Raw genomic sequence first — 25,131 nt, forward strand, 5'->3', positions numbered from 1 at the left:
CAGGGGGCGGGCAGTATCACTCCGGGGGGCAGGACTGTTCACCAGGGGGCGGGCAGTATCAGGACTGTTCACCAGGGGGCGGGCGGTATCGCTCCAGGGGGCAGGACTGTTCACCAGGGGGCGGGCGGTATCACTCCGGGGGACAGGACTGTTCACCAGGGGGCGGGCAGTATCACTCCGGGGGGCAGGACTGTTCAGCAGGGGGCGGGCGGTATCGCTCCGCGGGGCAGGACTGTTCACCAGGGGGCGGATGGTATCGCTCCGCGGGGCAGGACTGTTCACCAGGGGGAGGGCGGTATCACTCCGGGGGGCAGGACTGTTCACCAGGGGGCGGGCGGTATCGCTCCGGGGGGCAGGACTGTTCACCAGGGGGCGGGCGGTATCGCTCCGGTGGGCAGGACTGTTCACCAGGGGGCGGGCGGTATCGCTCCGCGGGGCAGGACTGTTGACCAGGGGGCGGGCGGTATCACTCCGGGGGGCAGGACTGTTCACCAGGGGGCGGGCAGTATCACTCCGGTGGGCAGGACTGTTCACCAGGGGGCGGGCGGTATCACTCCGGGGGGCAGGACTGTTCACCAGGGGGCGGGCAGTATCACTCCGGGGGACAGGACTGTTCACCAGGGGGCGGGCGGTATCGCTCCAGGGGGCAGGACTGTTCACCAGGGGGCGGGCGGTATCACTCCGGGGGACAGGACTGTTCACCAGGGGGCGGGCAGTATCACTCCGGGGGGCAGGACTGTTCAGCAGGGGGCGGGCGGTATCGCTCCGCGGGGCAGGACTGTTCACCAGGGGGCGGGTGGTATCGCTCTGCGGGGCAGGACTGTTCACCAGGGGGCGGGCGGTATCACTCCGGGGGACAGGACTGTTCACCAGGGGGCGGGTGGTATCGCTCCGCGGGGCAGGACTGTTCACCAGGGGGCGGGCGGTATCGCTCCGGGGGGCAGGACTGTTCACCAGGGGGCGGGCGGTATCGCTCCGCGGGGCAGGACTGTTCACCAGGGGGCGGGTGGTATCGCTCCGCGGGGCAGGACTGTTCACCAGGGGGCGGGCGGTATCGCTCCGCGGGGCAGGACTGTTCACCAGGGGGCGGGCGGTATCGCTCCGCGGGGCAGGACTGTTCACCGGGGGGCGGGCGGTATCGCTCCGCTCTCTATATAAGCCGCTGTTTTCCGGGCTCGGCTCCGCCGCTTGTAGTTTGTGTCGCCGACAGTAAAGCTCATAAAATAAATAGCAGCCTGAGGATGAGCTCGGGGCTTTGTGCAGATTAGAATAAAACTTCACCCCGGAGCCTCCGCTTAAATTGTAAGTGAGTGAAATATACAAACAGGGAGAGGATTTGACGGCGAGGTTAGCGGCTGTCCCCTGGCGGGGTGGGGGGGGTGGTGAGGGTGTGGGTAGGGGGGAGGCTGCGGGTAGGGGGGGGGTCAGGGTGCGGGTAGGGGGGACGGGGTGGGGGTGGGGTCAGGGTGCGGGTAGGGGGGACGGGGTGGGGGGGGTCAGGGTGCGGGTAGGGGGGACGGGGTGGGGGGGGTCAGGGTGCGGGTAGGGGGGACGGGGTGGGGGGGGTCAGGGTGCGGGTAGGGGGGACGGGGTGGGGGGGGTCAGGGTGCGGGTAGGGGGGACGGGGTGGGGGGGGTCAGGGTGCGGGTAGGGGGGGTGGGGGTGGGGTCAGGGTGCGGGTAGGGGGGACGGGGTGGGGGGGGGTCAGGGTGCGGGTAGGGGGGACGGGGTGGGGGGGGTCAGGGTGCGGGTAGGGGGGTGGTGAGGGTGTGGGTAGGGGGGTGAGTGCTGGGGTGGGGTCAGGGTGCGGGTAGGGGGGACGGGGTGGGGGGGGGGGGGTGGAATGGGTGCTACCCTGCTGGTTGTGATTGTCATGTCATATTTATCGATAGTAAATCTTATACATGCCCGACTTCCTGTATGTGTTTCTGTCTTGAATCTCAATGTTTCTTCATTTTAATCCACTAAGAGTGTAATTTGTGCCCCTGTCGGAGACCTTGCTGTGCCTCCAAGACATATTCTTCATGGTCCACAGCACCTTGGAAGATCAAATTGTAGCCTGATGCTGCCTCTCTGATAACCTTGCAGCTGTTGGGATTCAACTGAGCTCATTGATTCCTGTCAACACATCAATGCAAAGAATGCTGAAGAAGTTGTATCTGATTTCGGAAAGAGCCATGAATATGAGGGGCAGGGGGTGGTGGGGAGGGTTCTTGGGACAGCGACTTTTGGTTGAATTGTGCTGGGGGAGGATTTGTCGGGCAAGGGAAACCTTCAGAGAGAAAAGGGTTTCTCCAACCTTTGCATAATGAAACCCAGTAAGTGTACTGTTTTAAAATACAGATATTCCCAAGTCAGTAATATTTATATGAATAAGGTTAGATAGACATGGGGCGAAATTCTCCGTTATCGGCGCAAGGTCCGGCGGCAAAAACGGCGCAAATCCCACCTGCATCACGCCGCCAAAAACGTCACAAAGTCTCCGGCCCGGAATGGGCTAGCAGCGACGTGAGGCTATCCGCGCTGGCTCACGTGGTTCACGCCGTGCGGCGTCATGCACGGCGTGATGGCTCATTAAGAACACGCTGCTCCCCCCACCTGACCAGAACACCCGACCGGATGGCCGCCTGCCGCTCAGCCCCGAGGTTCCAGTCTCGTGACATTGAGGCGCTCCTGGACGCAGTGGAGCAGAGGAGGGAGGCCCTGTATCTCCGCAGAGTTGCCCCACGCCACAGTCGGCGTCTGTGGAGGGAGGTGGCAGAGGCCGTCACCGCTGTGGCCCTGACACCACGGACAGGCACCCAGTGCCACAAGAAGGTGAACGACCTCGTCAGAGCAGCCAGGGTGAGCCTCCCCCGCCCGATATCCATACCCCCCATATCTCCCCCATATCCCCCCTCCCCTATATCCCCCTCTCCCATATCACCTGATCACTGCCTGCGTGTCTAACCATGCATGCTTCAATGTGTATCGCAGGAGCAAACGTCGAGACACCCATCCCCGCAGATGCAGACCGCCCGCATGATGCCCCTCGGAGACCACGGGGGACGGAGAGACCCGGACCCTCTGGCATGCGACGCCCGCATGATGCCCCTTGGAGACCACGGGGGACGGAGAGACCCGGACCCGTTATTAACGCATGCGACGCCCGCACGATGTCCCTCGGAGACCACTGGAGATGGAGAGACCCGGACCCTCTGGCATGTGACGCCCGCACAATGTCCCTTGGAGACCACTGGAAGTGGAGAGACCTGGAGCAACAGGGAGACGACGCCCCCGTCTTGTGCGGGTGCGACGACGCAGGCGTGTGCCACCCAGCGACGAGAGGGGCAGCCACAGGCCCCCGTCACAGCCGAGCCACGGAACCACTACCCAGGACACCACTACCCAGGAAACTGAAATACCGGACAGTGACACAGATTGGATGGGCGGAGACGAACTGCCACCCCAAATTGCCATGGACTCAGAGTGGGACGATGCGCACGACACAACGCCACTGCTGTCACCAACACCCTCCACCATCGCAGAGACGCTCACCTCGGTTGGGCACTTTAGTGATGAGGCGTCTGGTGTACACACTGGTGCGCACAACACAGCCGTCCCGGTACAACAGGTGGAAGTAGGAGCAGCAGAGGGGCCGGGCGGTCGGAGGGCAGCCCAGCCTAAGCGAACATCTGCCGCCCAGATGGATCCCGGGTTCCTTGAGTTACCACACCCACCCATAGATCCGATGCAACCACCGAACCGGAGACGTGCGAAGAGGGTGACGGCCGGCTTGCGGCGGCTGCAGTCGCAGGTGGAGGAGTCCACCCGCGTCCAGGAGCTGGGAGTGGTGCCGGTCATGCGTGCCACCTAGGCCGACACCGCACGGGTGGCGTCCGTGGTGGAGGCAATGGGTGCGACGGTGTCAGACATGGGGAATGGTTTGCGAGGCCTGGGGCTTTCCGTGCAGGCGGCGTCTGTGGCCCAGGACATGGCTGCCCTCTCACAGGAGGCCATGAGCCAGCGGCAGGTGGCAGAGGTGCTCAACGCCATGGCCCAGTCTCAGCAGGCCATGGCCCAGTCTCAGCAGGCCATGGCCCAGTCTCAGCAGGCCATAGCCCAGTCTCTTGAGGGCATTGGCACCATTGGCCATGTGCGAGCCGGCGTTGCACAGTCACAGACAGGGTTTGCCAATCCTCTGGGCTCCATGGCTGCAAACCTGCAGACCCCTGTCGATACCAGCACGGGCCTCCAGGACTGGCAGCGCCAGATGTCGGGGGGGGGGGGGGGCGTCGGATGGCCAGTCCGTTTGCATCCCCCACCCTTGTAGAGGCCTGGGGGCCATCGGGCACCCCGAGGGAGGAGGAGGTGCTGTGGTCCGTCCCGGGTCCCCCTGTAGGGGAGGTGCCGGAACGCCACGACTCCTCGGACCCCCCCCTTCCCAGGTGCATCGGGTGGGCAACGGGCAGAACAGGCTGGCAGCTCGCCATCCCAGTCGCCTGGGCCGCAGCCTGGCCCATCTAGGCCGGAGCGTCCCAGGAAACGGCCGCCAAAGGGATCCCGTGTCAGAGGGCAGGAATCACAGGAGTCCACCTCCAGTTCTGCTGTACCGTCTGGGGAACCACGTAGATGTAGTCAGAGTCCGTAAGGCCAAACAATTAGACACTGAGTAAGTTGGCACGGGTGCAGGGCACAGGTGAGGTTTAGGGGCTAGGGCACGTGCATGAACTCCTTTCATTATTAAAGTCAATGTTACACCTACAGAAGCTGCCTTTGTGCTCTGTCCAAAGCGTGCGGGGGTGTCATGTACGTTGAGCGCAAGTGTGTGTGTGAGGGGTGGTCTTACCTCCGCCCCAGGTGAGTGTGCCCCCTTCCCCCTGGGCCGCCATCAACATCCCCCCCGGGCAGAGTACGGGACCGTGCGCTGCAGTGTCACAGCCGCATGCAGGGATGGTCCGGGTGGATGGTGGTACTGTGGCCATGGGTCAGACATAGTCCAACGATGTGGAGCCAGGAGCTCATCGTAGGGCGGGTTGTCATCATCCTCCATGGCCTGCAATAGACACGCGTCCACCGGCAACTGTGTGAGCTCGGCCGTTGTGCCGCAGGTGGATCGGCAATGGGGGGGTGGTGTGCATGCGGGTGGGGTGGGTGGGGTTGGGGAAGGGGGTGAGGGTACTGGGTGGGTGGATGGGTGGGGGGGTGTGGGTGGTCGGCTGTTGCCATGGTGTGCGGTCTGTGGCCATACTACCCGATTCCCACGCCCATCTAGTCAGTGAAGCGGGCAGCTATCAGCCTGTCCCGTGCCCGCTGGCCCAGCTGGTAACGGTGGACAGCCACCCGCCCGTGTCTAGCCCGTCTGCCCTGACCATTGCCCCCATCCCCCTCATCTGGGGAGGACTGCGCCTCTTCCTGCTGCTCCTCCACTCCGCCCTCCTCTGCCTGCGGCACATTGCCCCTCTGCTGGGCTATATTGTGCAGGACGCAGCGCACCACAATGATGCGGCCGACCCTATCTGACCGATACTGGAGGGCGCCCCCAGAGAGGTCCAGGCACCTGAAACGCATCTTCAGCACGCCAAAGCACCTCTCTATCACTCCCCTTGTCGCTACATGGGCATCATTGTAGCGGTTCTCCGCCTCATTGCGTGGCCTCCGTATAGGCGTCATCAGCCACGATCGCAATGGGTAGCCCCTGTCGCCCAGCCACCAGCCCCTCAGCCGGGGATGGCGTCCCTCGTACATGCCGGTGATGTATGACCGCGACAACACGTATGAGTCGTGTAAACTGCAGGGTAACGGGCGCAGACGTGCAGGATCATCATGCGGTGGTCGCAGACCACCTGTATGTTCATCGAATAGGTCCCCTTCCTATTGGTGAACATGGCCCTGTTATCTGCAGGTGGCCGCACGGCGACGTGCATCCCATCAATCGCGCCCTGGACCATGGGGAACCCGGCCACGGCAGAGAAGCCCACGGCCCGCGCATCTTGGCTGGCCCGGTCCACAGGGAAGCGGATGTAGCGGTGTGCCATGGCATATAGGGCGTCTGTCACTGCCCGGATGCACCGGTGCACCGATGTCTGCGATATGCCGGACAGGTCCCCACTCTGTGCCTGGAATGACCCCGTTGCATAAAAGTTCAGGGCCACCGTAACCTTGACGGACACGGGGAGAGGGTGACCCCCGCCAGTGCCACGCGGTGACAGGTGCGCCAGCAGGTGGCAGATGTGTGCCACGGTTTCCCGGCTCATCCGGAGTCTCCTCCTGCATTCTCGGTCCGTGAGGTCCTGGTATGACTGCCGGGGCCGGTGTACACGGGGTGCCCTCGGGTGCCTCCGTTGCCATGGGGCCGCGACGTCCTCCTCCCCCTCGTCCTGTCGGTCAGGTGTCCCTCCAGCCAGTCGGCTGCCGCGTGCCCCTCTGCGGCAGCCTGCGCCTCCTCTCTGGCACGCTCCTCCTCCTCCTCACCCAGGACAACATGGACATTAGCGGCTGCCGCCACGGCGGCCAACATCGCTGGCTGATCGGAAGACATGACGGCGGGGGGGGGGGGTGGTGGGGGGGAACGACGGCATGTCGTCATTGCCCATACCCCCTACTCCCCCGAGCCAGGTGGCATGGACCGCATGGGTCCGACAGTTGGAGGCTGGCACCTGGCCAGGTGGACCAACTCACTTGCCGCCCCCCCCCCCATCCCCCTCCCCGGCACGGACCCCGTCCCACCATCCCCCTCCCCGGCACGGACCCCGTCCCCCCCGTCCCCCTCCCCGGCACGGACCCCGTCCCCCCGTCCCCCTCCCCGGCACGGACCCCGTCCCCCCGTCCCCCTCCCCGGCACGGACCCCGTCCCCCCGTCCCCCTCCCCGGCACGGACCCCGCCCCCCTCCCTGGCACGGACCCCACCCCCCTCCCCGGCACGGACCCCGCCCCCCTCCCCGGCACTGACCCCGCCCCCCTCCCCGGCACGGACCCCGCCCCCCGGCACGGACCCCGCCCCCCGGCACGGACCCCGCCCCCCTCCCCGGCACAGACCCCGCCCCCCTCCCCGGCACGGACCCCGCCCCCCTCCCCGGCACGGACCCCGCCCCCCTCCCCGGCACACCTCTCCCCACACATTCAGACTGCGGTCACGCCATCGTCTCTCCAGCGGCCAGCCCCCCCAGGCCGTCATCCACCTCCACGCTGGTCCTTGAGCACTGGTTGACGCCGATTGAAAGGTGGTTTAATTTACGCCGACGTGACCCATCATCACGTCGGCGGGATTTCGGCCCTTCCGGACGCGAGAATATCGGCAGCCCCAAAATCCATTGCCTTGCGCCCACCCGTGCCATTCTCCGAGGTGTGCGGCGCCATTGACGCCCCGCCGACTTTTCTCCCTTCGGAGATTGCGGCGGGGCGGAATACACGGCGGCCAACGGCCATTCTCCGACCCGCTGGAGAATCTCGCCCCTGGTGTGCCATAAACTGAAGTATGTAGGAGTTAGTACAGATCACTGTGATCCTGGGCAGCCATACTGTGGGCACGATTTAACAGGAAAAAGAGTGTCTAGTTTTGGGCACTTAAGCACTGAGAACGACCCCACAATCAAACTGAGCTAAAATAAATTTTGGCAAGGTACTCCCTGCCAAGGCTGCACTTACCTTTTGTTTCTAAATTATTGCCTCCACGATCTCTTGACCCCCACTGTGGCCTCTGGACCCCCCTAACTTGCCTGTTGTGGGGCTTCTGGTGCCACTTCTGGGCCTAATCCCTGGCAATGCCACCTGGGCACCTTGGCCTTTGCAGTGCCATCCAAGTTGCTAGGCTAGCAGTGGGGGAGTACCAGGGTGCCACCCTGCCCAGAGCCTGACTACCAGAGGGCCTCCGATGGCCTCACATCTCTTTCCCCCCCCCCCCCCCCCCCTCCCCCCCCCCCCGCCAGATTTAACGGCCTCGTCGCACCCGAGCCAGGCGTGCCAAGGGCATTCGATCGGGCCCTGCTGAGTGTCTGTTGCTTCACCGACCTTGATTCAGTTGTTGAATTGTGCTGTGCTGTAGGATGTGGTGTCGGGTGGACTGGGAGGTGGTTACCTTGGCACCATATTAAAATTGAATCAGCAAAGCTACCTCTAATATTCCAGTTATTACAGGCAATGCATTAATTTCACCACCTTTATTGGATAACTGAAAATTAGATTATTTAATTGGTTTCCCCTTTTGTGCTACTTTCTGACTGCTTGTTTTGGGTTTTTGTGCCCTCTTTATAATATGAATGATAAAGAATTAATTGTGACTTGTTGATCTATGGCGCAGACATCCTGTTTGTGGTACAGGTACAACTGTAAACTGTTTTGTTGATTGAGTGATCCCTGAGATATGATGGGTCTGTGTGTGCACACCTTGGCCATAAGAGAATAGTTAGAAGTTTGAATCAGAATTTCATGCTTTGGAAGCCTGCAATGTATCCTTTCCTGTTGCTGCTGACGTATTATTTTTGTTCTGTATGTTTACGGTTCATGCACCATTGGACTGTGTATTTTTGGATTAATTTACTCATAATCACATTCCAGGTAATCCATTTTAATCCTGATGTTGAATCCATAGTAATTAATCCTGATGTTGAATCCATAGTAGTTTGTGCTAAATCAGTAGTGCTGCAGCATTCACTGTACAGGTCAGATTATGAACTTCAAATGTAAATGAATTAACATTTCATCTTGTTTGTTTCTCTAGGTTTCTGTGAAGATTTCTGTAATTGTCCTTCGTTATGGCTACGCTTGCGGTCTCTCTTGTTTACCGACATGGCAGGCTTATGGCTGGTAAAAGAGCAAAGCTTACCTCATGTCTCCAGCAGAAGCTTTGTCGCCCTTGTCCATTTTCCACCATTAGCACTAAAATGAACCGGGCAGCCATTGAAAGAAGTATGCCATTGTCAGCTTGGGAAAGCTTTGGCATTTGGCTAGATGACCCGGTGGTTTTACCACCTAGAATATCGGCTCTTCAGTATAAAGAGAAGATTGCCAATATCGGCTGTGTAAGCCAGATTGGAAAAAGAAGGGAGAATGAAGATCGTTTTAGTATAGCTGAGCTATCTGCTGGGTTAGTCTGCTTTGCTGTTTTTGATGGGCACGGAGGGACTGATGCTGCTGAGGTTTGCTCCCGATATATTGGACACTATATTCAGTAAGTGTTTGATTATCTCCTAACAATATTTAAATTCTCAATGTTACCAGTTGCACTCTAATGGGTTTATTCCTATCTCTAGGCAAAACCTACAAAGAGAAACCGATTTGGAAAAGGTTTTGTTAAATTCGTTTCTACAAATGGATAGTGACTTCATACAAAATGTTTATGGTTTGAAGGAAGGTAAGTTGCAATGGTCTCACTTAACCTGGAATGTGACATATGTTTCAATAGATATAATTTGTACTTTGTGATATGCGCATTTAGAATGTTGTTAAATTTCAAACACCATAATTTCTTTGCTAGGGTTTTCCAAAGCAAACAGTTAAAAAATTGGCTCCCAATTTGTGAATTCTATTCTTAACAGCGTTGGAGTGATGCTCAACAGGGCAGATCTCTCACTGTGAAAAGGAAACTCTCCATGGTTGCTCTTGTATTTCCCTCTTCTACTGCTTTTTGGAATCTTCAATAAATAGTACACACATTCAGTGCTAACCAGTTAATACCTGTTTATATCTATCTATATCCTTTGACACAGTGGGGAAACTCACCACCTGAAAGGGTGGTAGAGGCGGGGGCCCTCACAACATTAAGAAACATTTATATGAGCACTTGAAAGGCTGTCTCATACAAGGCTATGGACCAAGTGTTGGAAAATGGGATAGAATAGATATGTGCTTGATGGCTGGTGCAGAAATGATGGGCTGATGGGCCTCTTCTGTGCTGTAAAACTCTGACTTACCAATTTAAAAAATCTCAGAATTGTTACAGCGCAGAAGAAGGCCATTCCACTCCTCCTGTCTGCCATTCCACACCGTCCTTTTCAGATAACAGTCTAATTCTCACTTGAATGCTTCAATTGAACTAGGAGTCTTAATTTGGTGTTTAAAGTGCTTTTGTGGTTCCAATAGAGGAAGTGAAACTACTTGGCTGCTTTGTTGTGGTGAGGAACTGTCAATCATAACAATGATATCACTGTTTATAAATAATGGGGGGAGGGGTACTTCAGATGCATTCAAGTGAGAAGGGAAAGATGAATAAACAAACCTGGCAGCTGTGTAGAAACCATTAAGCTGTCAATCAAAAGCTACTTAAAGGTGCTGATTGAAATTGAATTAATGCTCACCATTTCAAAGGATCTGGAGAGGGGAGATTTCAGGATTTGAAGTGCTCTGGGATTTCTAGTCTCTGTCACTTTACAAGCATTGGGCTGAGGGAGCAGATGTGAGGAAAGGGATGTCCTCTTGACTGGAATCTTCAGTGAACTGTCTGATCTCCACCGAGCAGTTCAGAGCGAGAAGGCCAGTGCAGAGTAAGAGGTTTACACCAGAGTTTACACCAATCTGACCAGGATGGAAGAATTTGAACAGAAGGCTGCCTGAGATCACCATGCCAAGAATGATCTTCACGTTGCCAGGGCTAGAAGGGGCAGTCCAGACACTGGCCCCCCATCCCGGGAGGAGGCTCCAGGGATCCACCAATTACAACCTGAGCCCATCCGAAACCCAGGGCCCTTGGGGGACCCTTCCTCGACAGCCTGCCAGCAACAGAAGGCACATGAGCAGTAGGCTCATTCCTTGATTTTTACCCCACCCCCTGGCCTCTGGGCCCATCGCACCAGGACAGCGTTCATCGGTACTTGCAGCAAAACCTGACCAGTGGAGTTCCCACTGTGAGGGGTGGAGGTAAAGGGGGGGAGGAGGAGGGAGTGACATTTGGGTATCCTGACTATTAATATCGAAATTGATGCAAAGCAGTTTGCATGTTGCAGCCAGATTTAGGCAGGAAGCCCGCTATGGCTGGCAGGGCAGGTGCGGGGACTGGTCTGTTGCCTGGCACCGATCCCATTTTTTGGCTGACGTGGGAATCCTGATGTCAGCAGGGGGGAAACTGAGAACCCCAGCTTTTATTTTTGTGCTGCTCTGTTTAATAATCTGTTTATACTTCATTGGTTTATGTTCAGTTAACGCTAACTGCTTTCTGACATGCTTTTCCTGATCCTAAATCCAAACTGTCCTTTTTTTCTATTCTTTGGGACCAATTCCAGTCTCTTTTTGGATGTTGACAAGGCTGCAATGCACTTGCATTTTTGTGTTGCTGATAATGTAACCTCCGCTAATATGGGGAATTTTGAATCCAACAACCCTAATTAAAAGGGCAAAATCATTGGTTTGCACTATTTCTGAAAAGAAATGAGTCAATTTCCACCATTCAAACAGTTGTGATGTTGGTCTGTCCATCTGGCCACAATCTATTCTCAAATTTGTAAAAATAACTAGCAAGTTCAGTGCTCTGCATTTTATAAATCGAGATTATTTTATGCTTATTAACTGTACTGATAACGTTTGGTTTGAAATATGCCGACCACAAAATTCTTTTGACCTATATCCACTTTCAAAAGAAACAAACTGCACTATAATAGAAACAGCATGGAACATCGAGCAGACAGATGGTTTGTTAAATTTGTTGCATTTTTTTTTAAGTTGAGCTGTGCCTGGCTTTTGTTTGTTACTACTTTTATATTTTAACCTAGGTGAAGGAGTCTAGCCGTTCCTTGCCTGGGCTGCTGAAGACTGCGAATGTTTATAAACATTACCATGTAAACTCTTTTGTGAGTTTATCCTTCTTTCTATGTTGAGCACTTTTTGTTTAGATTGCCTTGTACTGACATTTGCATTTTACTAAGTTTATTTTCATTGAATTCCAAACATTTACTGTTGGCTTACACACACATGAATGGGATACAGTTGTTTGAAGCACATAATGGGGCACTAGAAAAAGATCTCTATAATTGAACTACATATAGAACACAGCACAGTACAGGCCCTTCGGCCCACGATGTTGTACCGGCCATTTATCCCAATCTAAGATCAACCTAACCTAATTACGGTAGAATGATATAGTGTAAATTAATTTGTTCTTAAGGGCAGCACGGTAGCATTGTGGATAGCACAATTGCTTCACAGCTCCAGGGTCCCAGGTTCGATTCCGGCTTGGGTCACTGTCTGTGTGGAGTCTGCACATCCTCCCCGTGTCTGCGTGGGTTTCCTCCGGGTGCTCCAGTTTCCTCCCACAGTCCAAAAATGTGCAGGTTCGGTGGATTGGCCGTGATAAATTGCCCTTGGTGTCCAAAATTGCCCTTAGTGTTGGGTTTGGTTACTGGGTTATGGGGATAGGGTGGAGGTGTTGACCTTAGGTAGGGTGCTCTTTCCAAGAGCCGGTGCAGACTTGATGGGCCGAATGGCCTCCTTCTGCACTGTAAATTCTATGATAATCTATGATTAATCTGGGACAAAGGTTCGGCACAACATCGTGGGCCGAAGGGCCTGTTCTGTGCTGTATTTTTCTATGTTCTACCCCTTCAATTTACTGCTGTCCATGAGCCTGTCCAAGAGTCGCTTAAATGTCCCCAATGACTCTGACTCCACCACCTCTGCTGGCAGTGCATTCCACACATCCACCACTCTCTGTGTAAAGAACCAACCTCTGACCTCTCCCCTATACCTTCCTTCAATCATTTAAAATTATGTTCCCTTGTGACAGCCATTTCCGCCCTGGGGAAAAGTCTCTGGCTAGCCACTCTATCCATGCCTCTCATCACCTTGTACACCTCTATCAAGTCACCTCTCTTCCTCCTTTGCTCCAGTGAGAAAAGCCCTAGCTCTCTCAATCTTTCTTTATAAGACATGCCATCCAGTCCAGGCAGCATCCTCGTAAATCTCTGTACCCGCTCCACATCCTTCCTTTAATGAGGCGACCAGAACTGACGCAATATTCCAAGTGTGGTCTAACTAGAGTTTTATAAAGCCGCAGCAAAACCTTGTGGCTCTTAAACTCAACCCCCCGTTAATGAAAGGCAACATACCATACGGCTTCTTAACAACCCTATCAACCTGGGTGGCAACTTTGAGGGATCTATGTACGGGACCCCAAGATCCCTCTGTTCCTCCACACTTCCAAGAATCTTGCCTTTAACCCTGTATTCAGCATTCAAATTCGGCCTTCCGAAATGAATCACTTCACACTTATCTAGGTTGAATTCCATCTGCCACTTCTCAGCCCAGCTCTGCATCCTATCAATGTCCTGTTGTAACCCGCAACAGCCCTCAACACTATCTACAACTCCCCCAACCTTTGTGTCATCGACAAACTTACTAACCCACCCTTCCATTTCCTCATCCAAGTCATTTATAAAAACCACAAAGAGTAGAGGTCCCAGACCAGATTCCTGCGGGACACCATTGGTCACCGACCTCCAGGCGGAATACTTTCCATCCACTACCACTCGCTGACTTCTTTTGGCCAGCCAATTCTGTATCCAGGCAGACAAATTTCCCTGTATCTCATGCCCCCTGACTTTCTGAATGCGCCTACCATGAGGAACCTTATCAATGCCTTACTGAAATCTATATACACCACATCCACTGCCCGATCTTGATCAATGTGTCTCGTCACACCCTCAAGGAATTCCATGAGGCTTGTGAGGCATGACCGGCCCCTCACCAAGCCAAGCTGACTATCTTTAATCAAACTATGTTTTTCTAGGTCATAAATCCTATCTCTCAGAATGCTATCCAATATTTTGCTCACCACAAATGTAAGACTGATGAGTCTGTAATTCCCAGGGATTTCCCTATTCCCTTTCTTGAACAGGGGAACAACATTTGCCTCCTTCCAATCATCCAGTACTACTCCAGTGGAGGGTGAGGACGCAAAGATCATCGCCAACGGCACAACAATCTCCTCCCTCGCTTCCCGTAGTAACCTTGGGTATATCCCGTCAGGCCCAGGGGACTTATCTATTGTTGCCAATCGGCACCGGAGTAAGGTTGCCAATTTATCTAGATATGGCAATTATTAATGATAATATTGCTTTTCAGAGTCGCCAGGTATCAAATGATACCACCACAAGACTTTACCTGATATCGATCAAAGACAAACAGCCAGTTAGTCAGTTCAAGTTCAAAGATAGTTTATTCACACAAGGATTACTTCGGCATGCAACATAAAACACTACAAGTTAAACTACACCTAACAACTACAATAACCTATACTTGACTTCAGGGAAACCGGCTCTTTGCAGATGAACAAGGCCTTTGTTTGGATCTTGCCTGGCTGGGTAGAAGAAGTGGCTTTGTTTCTGCTGGGCTCATCCGTCTGGTAGCGATTGTTGGTCTTGAACTTGTCTTCTGGTCGTAATGCTACACTTGGTTTTAGGTGTAGGCCGGGGCCAAGAGAGACCGAACACAAGACTGTGTCTCTTTTTATCCCTCTAGGATTTTGCGCTCTTTGGAGCGGTCCTTAGCTTTGGACCCAATAATTCGACAGGCTTCGATCACTACCTTCGATTTTGGCCAGTAAAGGGGCGGGTGCCCTGATGGCTGGGCGTGTCCTGAGCGGTCATTGACCTTGGCTGTTTGGGCTTTCTTAGCAAAGGGAGTGGCGCCGGCTAGTCTGCATCTGTATCGGTTATCTGAGTCCTTTTTGTTCTGGGGAAATGGGCCATTAGTATGCAAACGAGCGGGGGTTTCGATCGCTTCTAGCTATCTGGGTTGCAAATACACACAAGCTCTGAGTGTGTCTGAGTCCTGAATTGGCCATAATTCCCATGGTCCTTTGCAGGTGGCCATCTGAGATGGCTACACTATCCTGATGCTTTTCAAAATTTCCAGCACATCCTCCTTCTTAATATCAACCTGTTTGAGTCTATTAACCTGGTTCACACTTTCTCATGAGCAACAAGGTCCCTCTCTCTAGTGAATACTGAAGCAAAATATTCATTTGGGGCCTCCCCATCTCCTCAGACTCGAGGCACAAGTTCCCTCCACTATCTCTGATCGGCCCTACTTTCACTCTGATCATCCTCTTATTTCTCACAGAAGTGTAGAACGCCTTGGGGTTTCCCCTAATCCTTCCCGCCAGGGCTTTTTCATGCCCCCTTCTAGCTCTCCTAAATCCATTTTTGAGTTCCTTCCTGGCTACCCTGTAACCCTCTAGAGCCGAGTCAGATCCTTGCTTCCGCAACCTTGCGTAAGCTTCCTTCTTCTTCTTGACTAGAAGCTCCACTTCTCTTGTCATCCAAGGCTCCTTCACCTTACCATTCCTTCCTTGTCTCAGTGGGACAAAACTATCCTTGTCTCAGTGGGACAAAACTATCCAACACTCACAGCAAGTGCTCCTTAAACAATCCCCACATTGCTGTTGTGCATTTCCCCAAGAACAATTGTTCCCACTTTATGCTCCTCAGCTCCTGTCTAATAGCAGTATAATTTCCCCTCCCCCAATTCTCCTTCCCATACTGTCTGTTCCTATCCCTCTCCATGACTATGGTAAAGGTCAAGGAGTTGTGATCACTGTCACCGAAATGCTCTCCTGCCAAGACACCTGGCCTGGTTCATTGCCGTGCACCATGTCCAATATGGCCTCCCCCTAGTTGGTCTAGCTACATATTGAGTCAGGAATCCTTCCTGTACACACCTAACAAAATCTGCTCCATCCAAACCATTTGCAGTAAGGAAGTTCCAGTCAGTATTAGGGAAGTTGAAGTCGCCCATGACAACAACTCTGCTACTTCTGCACCTTTCCAAGATCTGCCGCCCAATTTGTTCCTCTATCTCTCTGCTGCTATTAGGGGTTTAAAGAAAACTCCCAATAAAGTGACTGCTCCTTTCTTGTTTCTGACTTCCACCCATACTGACTTAGTAGACAAACCCTCCTCAACTACCTCCTTTTCTGCAGCTGTGATGCACTCCCTAATTAACAGTGCCACACCCCCTCCTCTTTTAACTCCCTCCCTATTCTTCTGAAAACATCTAAACCCCGGAACATCTAAAAACCATTCCTGCCCTTGTGAAATCCATGTCTCCTGTTATGGTCCAGGGTTTAGAGAACCCCAAAGTGTATCATGGAGTTCACCTGACTCACAAATTTTAATAGATTGTGGTATGCGGAGCACACAGACCACCACAGGTTTGGTACAGCAGAAATGGAAAAGTAATTTTGAAAGCAAAACAGTGTTTATTCTATGAACTCAAGTTAACCTTTTTAAAACATACAGTGAACATCTTAGCAACCATTAATTCAAATACAACCCCAAAGACTACAACACTAAGTAATCCTTTAAGCTTTCCTTTTAACATCCATACGACTTAAAAACAAAACCTTTAACAGAAGCACATCAGATTAAAGTCACTATTGAAAACATTTATAATTCTGAATTCACCAAATGATCAAGAGATAGTCTTTTGATGGCAGAGAGAACAGCAGTACACCTGCTTGGTCTGGCTTCAGCGCCAACACTGAAAATGAAACTGAAACACACCCTGCAGCAAACAGCCTAAAACGAAAGTAAAAAGCTGACAGACAGCCCAGCTGCACCCACACTCTGACATCACTGATAAACACCCATTTCTTAAAGGTACCTTTCTTAAACCCCCATTTCTTAAAGGTATTCTCACATGACACTCCGTAATGGCCACAACATCGTAGTTCCAAGTACTGATCCGTGCTCTAAGTTCATCTCCCTTATTCCTGACACTCTTTGCATTGAAACAGACACACTCTAACCCATTCCACTGAGTGCACATTTGCCCCATTAACTGCCTATCCTTCCTCACAGACTCGCTGCATATTATTTCTGCCTGTTCAACAGCTACCTTATCCTCTGATCCATAGCTCTGGTTCCCAACCCCCTGCCAAACTAGTTAAAACCCTTCCGAAGAGCTCTAGCAAACCTCCCGCCCAGGATATTGGTGCCCCTCCAGTTTAGGTGCAATCCGTCCTTCATGTACAGGTCCCACCTTCCCCAGAAGATATCCCAATGATCCACATATCTGAAGCCTTCCCTCCTGCACCAGCCCTGTAGCCACATGTTCAGCTGCACTCGCTATAATTATGGTAGTGCAGTAGTTAGCACTGCTGCCTCATGGCGCCGAGGACCCAGGTTCGATCCCGGGACACTGTCCATGTGGGGTTTACACATTCTTCCAGTGTCTGTGTGGGTCTCACCCCCACAACCCAAAGATGTGCAGGGTAGATGTGTTAGTGGGCAGCATGGTAGCACAAGTGGCTAGCACTGACTTCACAGCGCCAAGGTCCCAGGTTTGATTCCCTGCTGGGTCACTGTCTGTGCAGAGTCTGCACGTTCTCCCAGTGTCTGCATGGGTTTCCTCCGGGTGCTCCGGTTTCCTCCCACAGTCCAAAGACGGGCAGGTTAGGTGGATTGGCCATGCTAAATTGCCCTTGGTGTCCAAAAAAAAAAGGTTAGGAGGGGTTATTGGGTTACGGGGATAGGGTGGAAGTGAAGGCTTAAGTGGGTCGGTGCAGACTCGATGGGCCGAATGGCCTCCTGCACTGTATGTTCTATGTTCTAGATGAAAGTGAAATTGCCCTTTAATTGGGGGAAAAAAATTGGCCACTTTTAGAATCATTTTAAAACTCAACATTTGTTTCACAGTAGTTCTGGGAGGTAAAATGGAAACAAAGGCTGATCTCTGAACAGTGAAACTAATTGTACGTGGAAATTGTACCTATAAATGTTGTGTACAATCTCCTACTACAAATGTTGGTTTCTCAAGTTGCATACCTTCTTGGCCTGAATGCAGTAGAATTCTAACTGAGGCATGAAGCTAATAGAGATTAATTATTCATCATGAATATTGTAAGCTGCCTGTAATATAGTTCCTTGAATATAAGAGGACCCCTTCTGCAGTAAAGGTGATATAAAGCAGAGGGGTTTAGCACTAAAGTTTACAAATAGAAATGTTTATCTAAATTAGTTTTGTACATGGTCGAGGTGGGAGTAATTAGTCTAAAAACAGAATATTTAATCAGCTTGTTACTTCTCCAATCATAGTTTTGAATTTTGATAGCTTCAATTTATTGTGCTCTTCTAAATCAATTCTAAAGTTGATCCCCAAGTGATAAGAATTGCATGAGGAATTTTAATTGTGGTATTTAACATTGTTGGACAGCAATTAACTCGTCTTTTAGTTCAGAACTTTGTTTTAAAACCTTCCAGGTGCATTGCTAACAGCAGGGACAACTGCAACGGTGGCATTGCTGAATGAAACTCTGCTTATAGTTGCGAGTGTTGGTGATAGTCCAGCTATTCTTTGTCATGAAGGAAAGGCTAAACAATTAACAGATGATCACACCCCAAGACGGAGAGATGAACAGAAAAGGTGATTATACCTGAACACACCTTCAAAATAAAAACATAATCTCACTGAGTGACAGATTTCACCAGCACAATACTAAGTTTTCGATAGTAGAAATGTATAAGATAATCTACCCTAGTTTTTTATGCTGGCATTTATTGCACATCCCCAATTGCTCTTGAGAATTGCAATCCCTGAGGTGTGTGTACACAGTGCTGTTCGGGAGGGAGTTCCAGGATTTTGACCTAATGACAGGTGAAGGAACGGCGATTATAGTTCCAAGTCAGAATGGTGAGTGGCTTGGAGGGGAACATCCTAGTGTTGGTGTTCCCATGTATCTGATGCTCTTGTCCTTCAAGATGGTAGTTGTTGGGGATTTGGAAGATGCTATCGAAGGACCTTGGTGAGTTGCTGCAGTGCAACTTGTAAATGGTGCACACTGCTGCTTACTGCGTGTCAGTAGAGGGAGTAGATGGGGTGCCAATCAAACGTAAGGGCGGGCTGGGCTTGCTGCTTTGCCATGGATTGTTGTTGGGAACTCCATTCATCCAGGCATGTGGGGAGTTATCCATCACATGCGCTTGTGCTGGTGGAGAGGCTTTAGGGAGTCAGGATGTGGGTTATTCGCTACAGAACTCCCAAGCTCTCACCTGCTCTTGTAACCCCAGTATTTATATGGCTAATCCAATTGAGTTTCTGTTTATTGATGGAAGCAGCTGAGGAACTCCTGTAGTCCCATTTGGGAATGAGATGATTGACCTCCAACAATCTTCCCTTGTGCTATTTGTGACTCCAACCAATAGAGAGTTTCCCTCTGATTCTCATTGACTCTGGTTTTGCTAAGACACCTTGATGCTACACTCTGTCAAATGCTGCCTTGATGTCAGTGACTGTGAGGACAGTCACTCTCCTCCCACTTGAGTTCATTGTCCATGTTTGAGCAGGGCGAAATGAGGTCCGGAGCTAAAGAGCCCTACCAGAACCCAAAATGAGTGCTGGTGAGCAGGCTTTTTGCTAAGTAAGTATACACTTAATAGCACAGTTGCAAACACCTTCCATCACCTTGCTGGTAGATTGGTGGGACAGTAATTGACTGGTTTGGCTTTGTCCTATTTTTATTGTAAAGGATATACCAGGGCAATTTTCCAGATAAAGAACAAAAGAACAAAGAAATGTACAGCACAGGAACAGGCCCTTCGGCCCTCCAAGCCCGTGCCGACCATGCTGCCCGACTAAACTACAATCTTCTACACTTCCTGGGTCCGTATCCCTCTATTCCCATCCTATTCATGTATTTGTCAAGATGCCCCTTAAATGTCAATATCGTCCCTGCTTCCACCACCTCCTCCGGTAGCGAGTTCCAGGCACCCACTACCCTCTGCGTAAAAAACTTGCCTCGTACATCTACTCTAAACCTTGCCCCTCTCACCTTAAACCTATGCCCCCTAGTAATTGACCCCTCTACCCTGGGGAAAAGCCTCTGACTATCCACTCTGTCTATGCCCCTCATAATTTTGTATACCTCTATCAGGTCTCCCTTCAACCTCCTTCGTTCCAGTGAGAACAAACTGAGTTTATTCAACCGCTCCTCATAGCTAATGCCCTCCATACCAGGCAGCATTCTGGTAAATCTCTTCTGCACCCTCTCTAAAGCCTCCACATCCTTCTGGTAGTGTGGCGACCAGAATTGAACACTATACTCCAAGTGTGGCCTAACTAAGGTTCTATACAGCTGCAACATGACTTGCCAATTCTTATACTCAATGCCCCTGCCAATGAAGGCAAGCATGCCGTATGCCTTCTTGACTACCTTCTCCACCTGTGTTGCCCCTTTCAATGACCTGTGGACCTGTACTCCTAGATCTCTTTGACTTTCAATACTCTTGAGGGTTCTACCATTCACTGTATATTCCCTACCTGCATTAGACCTTCCAAAATGCATTACCTCACATTTGTCCAGATTAAACTCCATCTGCCATCTCTCCGCCCAAGTCTCCAAACAATCTAAATCCTGCTGTATCCTCCGACAGTCCTCATCGCTATCCACAATTCCACCAACCTTTGTGTCGTCTGCAAACTTACTAATCAGACCAGTTACATTTTCCTCCAAATCATTTATATATACTACAAAGAGCAAAGGTCCCAGCACTGATCCCTGTGGAACACCACTGGTCACAGCCCTCCAATTAGAAAAGCATCCTTCCATTGCTACTCTCTGCCTTCTATGGCCTAGCCAGTTCTGTATCCACCTTGCCAGCTCACCCCTGATCCCGTGTGACTTCACCTTTTGTACTAGTCTACCATGAGGGACCTTGTCAAAGGCCTTACTGAAGTCCAGATAGACAACATCCACTGCCCTACCTGCATCAATCATCTAAATTTTGCTGACTAAATGCCATGTTGTAGCTGCACCAGACTTTGGCCTTTGCACAGTATATCTTGAGCACAAGTCTTTAATAATATTGTCAGGGCCCATAACTTTCGAGTATACAGTGCCTTTAGCAACATCTTGATATTGTGTGGAGTGAATTAAGTTGACTGAAGATTGACATCTGTATCGTGGGGTCCTCCAGAGGAGGCAGAGGTGGATCATCACTTGACACTTCTGGCTGAAGATGGTTGTGAATGCTTTTGCCTTGACTTTTTTAAACACATATGCTGGGTCCCCCATCATTGATGGGGATATTTGTGGGTAGTTACTGCTCCTGAAGTGCCATGCTGCACTTTTCATTGAACCAGGGTTGATCCTCTGGTTTGGAGGTAATGGGAAATCTGGGCCATGAGGTTACAGGTTGTAGTTGAGTACAATTCTGCTGCTGTTCCTGATGGCCCACAGCACCTCATGGATGCCAGTTTTTGAGTTGCTCTACCAGTTTGAAATCTATCCCTTTACATTGGTGGCAGTGCCATACAAAATGGAGGAAGATGGGACTGTCTCCCCATGGGTCGTTCAATGGTCACTCCTACCAATACTGTCATGCACAGATGCATCCGACAGGTACATCAGTGTGATAAAGATCAAGTTGATTTATTTTCCCCCTCCCCACCTGCTGCAGCCGCCAGCTTGCTCTGTGGTGATGCTACTGCGCCACTCTTGGTGATGGATGTTAAAGTGCCCCACTTTGTGTACATTTCTGTGCCCATGCCACTCTCTGTGCTTCCCCTCAAATGGTGTTCAACATGGAGGAGTACTGATTCACCAGCCGAGAGGGAACATTACCCATGTTTGACCTGATGCTATGAAACTTTGAAATGAAATGAAAATCGCTTATTGTCACAAGTAGGCTTCAAATGAAGTTACTGTGAAAAGCCTCTAGTCGCCACATTCCGGCGCCTGTTCGGGCAGGCTGGTACGGGAATTGAATTCAGCTGGTAGCCTGCTGGAGCCTTTAAGGAGCCTTTAAGACTCCTTAAAGCAGAGTCTGCTTTAAAAACCAGCTCTTTAGCTAAACCAGCCCCTTTAGGGTCTGGAGTAGGTGTTCAGGACTCCCAGGGTTAACCTGACTGTATACTGCTGGGTCTATCCTGCTAGTGGGACAGGGTGACGATGATGGTGCATGTCAGGTTGTTGCTTGGCTAGTCTGTGACTTTGCAGGATTGATGGGGCTGGGGCGCTGTTGTCTTCTCCAGTCGATGTTGGATGGTCTTTCCTGTTTCATTCCTTTTGAGGCTTTGTTGTTGTGGTTTGGTATAACTGAGGGGCTTACTCAATCACTTGAGGGCCAACTACATTACTGTGGATATGGACTCTCATGTAGGACAGCAGATTCCATTCTCTAGAGGATTGCTGAACCAGATGGGTTTTTGCCAACAATCTTGGTCGCTATCATTGAGATTTATTATTAATTGCATTTCAAGGAGTTTACAGAGAGTGCAACTGACTGGGAGCAGAGTCGGAGGGCGGAGATCCAGTTGGTCCACAGGGCAGCTATATTCTGTAAGGTAAGAGGGGATGGAGGCTAGGCCAGTTGCATGCTCCTCCTGTAGGATGTGGGTGGTGAGGGATACCACCGGTGTCCCCGCTGGCTATGCCTGCGGGAAGTGCACCCAACTCCAGCTCCTCAAAGACTGTGTTAGGGAACTGGAGCTGAAGCTGGATGAACTTCGGATCATCCGGGAGGCAGAGGGGGTGATAGAGAAGAGTTACAGGGAGGTAACCCACCCAAGGTACAGGACAAGAGTAGCTGGGTTAAAGTCAGGGGAAGGAAAATGAACGGGCAGACCGAGCAGGGATCCCTCGTGGCCGTTCCCCTTCATAACAAGTATACCGTTTTGGATGCTGTTGGGGGGGATGACCTACCGGGGGAAGGCCCTAGCGGCCAGGTCTCTGGCACTGAGTCTGGCTCTGGGGCTCAGAAGGGAAGGGGGGAGAATAGAAAAGCAATAGGTGTAGGAGATTCAATGGTTAGGGGAATCGATAGGAGATTCTGTGGTCGCGAGCGAGATTCCCGGAATGTATGTTGCCTCCCGGGTGCCAGGGCCAGGGATGTCTCGGATCGTAAGGGGGAGGGTGAGCAGCCAGAAGTCGTGGTGCACATTTGTACCAACGACGTAGGGAGGAAAAGGGGTGTGGATGTAATAAACGAGTTTAGGGAGTTAGGCTGGAAGTTAAAAGCCAGGACAGACAGAGTTGTCATCTCTGGTTTGTTGCCGGTGCCACGTGATAACGAGACTAGGAATAGGGAGAGAGTGCAGCTGAACACGTGGCTGCAGGAATGGTGTAGGACGGAGGGTTTCAGGTATTTGGATAATTGGAGCGCATTCTGGGGAAGGTGGGACCTGTACAAGCAGGACGGGTTGCATCTGAACCAGAGGGGCACCAATATCCTGGGAGGGAGGTTTTCTAGTACTCTTCGGGAGGGTTTAAACTAATTTGGCAGGGGAATAGGAACCTGATTTATAGTCCAGCAACTAAGGTAGACGATATTCAGGACGCCAAAGCGTGTAATGAGGCAGTGGGGAAGGGAACACTGACAAAGGAGAGTACTTGCAGGCACGGAGATGGGTTGAAGTGTGTATACTTCAACGCAAGAAGCATCAGGAATAAGGTGGGTGAACTTAAGGCATGGATCGGTACTTGGGACTGCGATGTGGTGGCCATCACGGAAACTTGGATAGAAGAGGGGCAGAAATGGTTGTTGGAGGTCCCTGGTTATAGATGTTTCAATAACATTAGGGAGGGTGGTAAAAGAGGTGGGGGGGGTGGCATTGTTAATTAGAGATAGTATAACAGCTGCAGAAAGGCAGTTCGAGGAGTATCAGCCTACTGAGGTAGTATGGGTTGAAATCAGAAATAGGAATGGAGCAGTCTCCTTGTTAGGAGTTTTCTATAGGCCCCCCAATAGTAGCAGAGATGTGGAGGATCAGATTGGGAAACAGATTTTGGAAAGGTGCGGAAGTCACAGGGTAGTAGTCCTGGGTGACTTTAACTTCCCAAACATTGAGTGGAAACTCTTTAGATCAAATAGTTTGGATGGGGTGGTGTTTGTGCAGTGTGTCCAGGAAGCCTTTCTAACACAGTATGTAGATTGTCCGACCAGAGGAGGGTCAATATTGGAGTTAGTACTTGGTAATGAACCAGGACAAGTGATAGATTTGTTAGTGGGGGATCATTTTGGAGATGGTGACCACAATTCTGTGACTTTCACTTTAGTAATGGAGAGGGATAGGTGCGTACAACAGGGCAAGGTTTACAATTGGGGAAAGGGTAAATACGATGTTGTCAGACAAGAATTGAAGTGCATAAGTTGGGAACATAGGCTGTCGGGGAAGGACACAAGTGAAATGTGGAACTTGTTCAAGGAACAGGTACTACGTGTCCTTGATATGTATGTCCCTGTCAGGCAGGGACGAGATGGTCGAGTGAGGGAACCATGGTTGACGAGAGGTTGAATGTCTTGTTAAGAGGAAAAAGGAGACTTATGTAAGGCTGAGGAAACAAGGTTCAGACAGGGCATTGGAGGGATACAAGATAGCCAGGAGGGAACTGAAGAAAGGGATTAGGAGAGGTAAGAGAGGGCATGAACAATCTTTGGCGGGTAGGATCAAGGAAAACCCCAAGACCTTTTACACATGTGAGAAATATGAGAATGACTAGAGCGAGGGTAGGTCCGATCAAGGACAGTAGCGGGAGATTGTGTATGGAGTCTGAAGAGATAGGAGAGGTCTTGAGCGAGTACTTTTCTTCTGTATTTACAAATGGGAGGGGCCATATTGTTGGAGAGGACAGTGTGAAACAGACTGGTAAGCTCGAGGAAATACTTGTTAGGAAGGAAGATGTGTTGGGCATTTTGAAAAACCTGCGGATAGACAAGTCCCCCGGGGCCTGACGGGATATATCCAAGGATTCTATGGGAAGCAAGAGATGAAATTGCAGAGCCGTTGGCAATGATCTTTTCGTCCTCACTGTCAACAGGGGTGGTACGAGGGGATTGGAGAGTGGCGAATGTCGTGCCCCTGTTCAAAAAAGGGACTAGGGATAACCCTGGGAATTACAGGCCAGTTAGTCTCACTTCAGCGGTAGGCAAAGTCATGGAAAGGGTACTGAAGGATAGGATTTCTGAGCATCTGGAAAGACACTGCTTGATTAGGGATAGTCAGCACGGATTTGTGAGGGGTAGGTCTTGCCTTACAAGTCTTATTGAGTTCCTTGAGGAGGTGACCAAGCATGTGGATGAAGATAAAGCAGTGGATGTAGTGTACATGGATTTTAGTAAGGCATTTGATAAGGTTCCCCATGGGATGCTTCTGCAAAAGTAAGGAGGCATGGGATAGTGGGAAATTTGGCCAGTTGGATAACGAACTGGCTAACCGATAGAAGTCAGA

At 51.4% G+C, this 25,131-nt stretch overlaps 1 protein-coding gene across 1 annotated transcript in view; it reads left to right on the top strand.

Moving 5' to 3' along the window:
* The first annotated feature begins 1,166 nt into the window (after positions 1-1,166).
* LOC140392970 (protein phosphatase 1K, mitochondrial-like) overlaps positions 1,167-25,131 on the top strand; it is a 30,125-nt gene continuing 6,160 nt past the window's right edge. The window contains exons 1-4 of the mRNA XM_072478792.1: positions 1,167-1,302; positions 8,699-9,148; positions 9,231-9,331; positions 18,168-18,330. Coding sequence (XP_072334893.1) covers positions 8,733-9,148; positions 9,231-9,331; positions 18,168-18,330 — 680 coding nt within the window. The 5' untranslated portion in view covers positions 1,167-1,302; positions 8,699-8,732. The remainder of the gene's footprint in view (positions 1,303-8,698; positions 9,149-9,230; positions 9,332-18,167; positions 18,331-25,131) is intronic.

The sequence above is a fragment of the Scyliorhinus torazame genome, chromosome 16 (genome assembly GCF_047496885.1).
Source record: "Scyliorhinus torazame isolate Kashiwa2021f chromosome 16, sScyTor2.1, whole genome shotgun sequence".
Taxonomy (NCBI): Eukaryota; Metazoa; Chordata; class Chondrichthyes; order Carcharhiniformes; family Scyliorhinidae; genus Scyliorhinus; species Scyliorhinus torazame.